The sequence below is a fragment of the Microtus ochrogaster genome, chromosome 7 (genome assembly GCF_000317375.1).
Source record: "Microtus ochrogaster isolate Prairie Vole_2 chromosome 7, MicOch1.0, whole genome shotgun sequence".
Classification (NCBI taxonomy): domain Eukaryota; kingdom Metazoa; phylum Chordata; class Mammalia; order Rodentia; family Cricetidae; genus Microtus; species Microtus ochrogaster.
This window is the reverse complement of record NC_022014.1, coordinates 29,548,491-29,552,651: the sequence shown is the minus strand read 5'-3', so window position 1 is coordinate 29,552,651 and position 4,161 is coordinate 29,548,491. Positions and strand designations below refer to the sequence as shown.

The window sequence follows — 4,161 nt, the reverse complement described above, 5'->3', positions numbered from 1 at the left end:
CCCACAGTCTCCACCCTCCCCTTTCCCATTGACTCCACCTCTCCTTTCCTGTGGTCTCCACCCTCCCCTTTCCCATTTCCCACTCTCTTCTTCCGGCTGGTTCCATCCTTCTCTCCTTGTCCGTTTTCGCTCACTTCCCTGGCTCTCCTCCCACATCTCTATTCATTAGTCCGTCTACCTGCTGCAGGTTGAGGTCAGCGGGCAGCTCCTGGTGCTCTTGGGCCCTGCGCAGGCTGTCCTGCACGCTGCCTCCCGTAGGACAGTGGCGCGTGAGTGTGAGCACAGCATCGTGTGCCCTGCGAAGCTGGGAGCTGTTGACAAGTGGAGCCAGAGTCTCCGGGCCTGGAGACAACGCGTAGTGAAGAGTGTCGAAGGGCAGGAAGACCAGAGAGCCATCAGCTAGGCCCAGCTCTTCTGCAGCTTCCAGTAGGTAGCGCTGCTCCTCGCCGCCCAGCAGCACCGAGTGCATCACCATGATCACTACTGCAGACACAGAGACTCGCTCGCTAAGTTCCCCGCTACCCGCAGGACCCGCCCATCTCCCCTCACTCTACGTGGGAGCCTACCTCTAACTCTAGGCCCGTCCCGGATCCTCCTGAGAGCCTCGCGAGCTCCAGACAGGTCTGAGGGCTCCATGGAGGTCACTAGGGCAACTGGCAAGCCCCGGGCCCTGAGTGCTGTGGACAGAGCACGTCCCGCCTCCACCCACAGGTCCTGGGGCGCAGTGATGAGGGCCACGCGCGCCCAGCGGAATGCTCGAAGGAGGACATAGAGAACATCTGCAGCGGGGGTCACCGCCGGGGCTGTAGTACCCGCCGCCCGCGTGCCTGGGCAGCCCCAGGGCACCAGCGCTACTCCAGCCTCCTGGGCTAGTAGTTCTGCTGGCCGGCAGGCTGCGGGGTTCACTGGACCCACCAGACCAGAGACTCGAGACAGCGCAGAGGACACAGCCCCTAGAGAGCCCGGGGTCAGGCAGGGCTCCGGCAGCAACGCAACCTCGAACCGGGGGCCGCCGTCTAGGGCAAGGTCACGATTCAGGCGGTCAGCGGCCAGACGCGCAGCCAGATCCGGGCGGGCCCGGGCAAAGATGGGGTCGCAAGTCCAGGGGCCCAGGACCCCCACTTTGAACACGGCCGAGAGGGCAGCAGGCGGCGGGAGCAGTAACAGGAGCAGGAGTCCGGGCAGCCGAGAACCTGACCAGCACAGGACCCGAGAAAGACTGGACGAGGACTGCCACACAGGGACGCAGGACCCGGCGTCGGGAAGCCCACTCGCTGGCAGGAGCCACTCGGTCATTGCCTTCTTCTGTGAAGAAGGGGAGAGTTGAGATTCCCCAGCGCTCCCTTAGGGTTCTCCGCTCCAGCCGGTTTTTCAAATCCCTCCCAACCCTAAGGATGTCTAGGCTTCCACACACTTGGACCCTAGCTGGGGGCAGGGCACCGTCCCAAGGTCTCTTTGGCCTGGCCTGGACTGCTCGTCCCGGCTTGTTTATCTTCTCTCCGCAGTCACTATCCTCAGGTTCGGAGAGGATACTCCCACGCCCTCACACAGGACCCGAGTCCACCTAGTGGGTCATTTCCTACTTACCGCGTAGTCCCGGGCTGGGGCCTGGCTAAGGGGTCACAGGGTCGATGCCCCTTCGGTCTCCCCTGGCAGGTCTCCCCTGGCAGCCCAGCCCAGGGCGGGGGTGTGGGAACAGCCCGTTGGAGCCCTTAATCTCCTCAAGCCGATTAGGATCTTTTAATCAAGCGTAGAGGGGCGGGCTGATGGAGGCTGAGAGTCCCTTCTGTGCTTCTCTTGGGTGGGATCTGCTCTGCTTCCAGACAGCCAGGGCTGCTTAGCTAAACTTTACTCAGGGAGGAAAAGTAACAGAATCAGGTCTGTACCGCATACAAACTTATTATCAAGTTTTAGACTTACCCATGAAAATCAAAAGTTTATATTTTCTCAGTTGTCTCCGCAAAAATTGTATCAGCTAAGAATCATCCCTGGAGCCTGGAGTGGTGGCGCACACCTTGAATTGTATCAGCTAAGAATCATCCCTGGAGCCTGGAGTGGTGGCGCACACCTCGAATCCCAGCACTCTGGAGGCAGAGGCAGTCTGATCTCGGAATTCAAGGCCAGCCTGGTCTAAAGAGCGAGTTCCAGGACAGCTAGGGCTACACAGAGAAACCCTGTCTCGAAAAACCAAAAAGAATAAAAAATTAAAAAAGAATCATCCGTGGATACTAAAACTAGGTGGGAAATATGAAGACCGTCAGGATGTTTTGTTTCCCATGGTTATAAACTCCATCTATTGCTCATAGGTTGGAAGACAGCAGGCAAAAAATTGTTGCAATTTTAATTGTAAAAAAACTATCTATAGTGGGTGTTGTGGCCTTTAATCCCAGCACAAGGGAAGCAGAGGCAGGTGGATCTCTGTGAGTTTGAAGTCAGTCTGGTCTACCTAAAAAGTTCCAGGACAACCAGGACTACTACAGATCCTGTCTTAAAAGTTACTTTATTTCATATGTATGTATGTATGCCTGAGTACATGTATGTGTTCTACATGTATGCAGGAGCTGATGGGGGTCAGAAGAGGCATCAGAACCCCTGGGACCAGAATTACACATGGTTGTGAGCCACCATGTGGGTGCTGGGGACGGACCAATGTAAGGGTTTGCACTGCTGAATGATCTTTCCAGGCTTGTAACTGCTGCAACCCTCCCCGCCCCACCCCTGGGCTGGTGGTTTCCAGTCTACAGGGACAGGATAGTTATTTGCCCCTTCACTGGCTAGTGTAGATTAGAATGTCCTATTTAATCCCTTGCACGATTACTTTCTCTCCCTGCTGCCCTCGCTCCTTCCAGCTCACACACCACCTTTGGGGAAAAACTTTAAACCAATAAATATATAAAAATGCTACAAGGAGCCAGACTGTGGTGGCTCACGCCTTTAATCCCAACACCTGGGAGGCAGAGGCAGGCGGAGTTTCAGGCCAGCCTGGTTTACAGAGTGAGTTCCAGGATAGCCAGGGCTGTTACACAGAGAAACACAGACATACAAATACTTTAGAAAATAAAATCTTTAGCTGGGCATGATGGTACATGTCTTTAGTCCCAGCAACCAGGAGGCAGAGGCAGGTGGATCTCTGTGAGTTCGATGCCAGCCTGGTCTAGAGAGTGAGTTCCAGGCCAGCCAGAGCTACATAGAGAAACCCTATCTCAAAAATAAATAAATAAATAAATAAATAAATAAATAAATAAATAAATAAATAAAAGTTATTGGATTTCTTCTGTGTGTTAAGCACTATTTTAGGCTCTGGAAACACAACAGTGAATTAAGACTTTAAAGTTTCTGTCTTCATAGGGCTTACATTCTACTGAGAGCAGAAGACAATGTTTATTACAATATTATTTACAAGTTCAAAGGGTGGAAAACATAGCACGCACAGAAAAACGTGAAAACATTTCGGTTGGAGATAATTATTTCTTATTTGCTGCACCCTGCAGGAGTTGGTCCAAGGAACCTGAGTGAGGTGACACAGGATACAGAAACCACAGACACACGTACAGCAAGCCTGCAGTTGGGGAGCCCAGGCTTATCTGTTATCTGGGATAACAGGGCACCTAGTACTAACCCAGGAAACCGAACTGGGGCAGGTGTTCTTTGTACACAGCTGAATAAGGAGGCGGGTTTTCGATCCGCAGCCAGAAAAGGATGCAAGGTCCAGCTCATCTTGGTATGAAGTCTCAGTAGGGATCATGCTAGGCTGTAAACAACGGGAGGAGGAAGCTGGGGTGAACACTTTCTCTACACTCTGTCAACATTAGGATACCTACCAGAGGACATCTTCACTAATCCCCCCCCCCCCATGCAGTTGAAATATCTCATATAGGTAAAATCCTATTGGTGTGGGACCGTGGTCTGTATTCTGTCTATTATATTTTAAATAAATGCTTATTGGCAGGAAGTATAGGCAGGACAACCAGACAGGAAGTAGAGGAGGGTCAAGGAGAACAGGAGAATTCTGGGAAGAGGACAGAGTCCCGGCCCAGACACAGAAGAAGCAAGATGTGACTGCCTCGCTGAAAAAGGTACCAAGCCATGTGGCTAACATATACTAGAATAATGGGCTAATATAAGTTATAAGAGTTAATAAGAGCCGGGCGATGGTGGCGC

At 52.7% G+C, this 4,161-nt stretch overlaps 1 protein-coding gene across 1 annotated transcript in view; it reads right to left on the bottom strand.

Moving 5' to 3' along the window:
* Gucy2d (guanylate cyclase 2D, retinal) overlaps positions 1–1,296 on the bottom strand; it is a 14,363-nt gene extending 13,067 nt beyond the window's left edge. Inside the window, exons 1-2 of the mRNA XM_005349792.2 lie at positions 567–1,296; positions 179–483 (exon numbers count right to left, since the gene is read on the bottom strand). Coding sequence (XP_005349849.1) covers positions 179–483; positions 567–1,296 — 1,035 coding nt within the window. The remainder of the gene's footprint in view (positions 1–178; positions 484–566) is intronic.
* Positions 1,297–4,161: the final 2,865 nt, after the last annotated feature.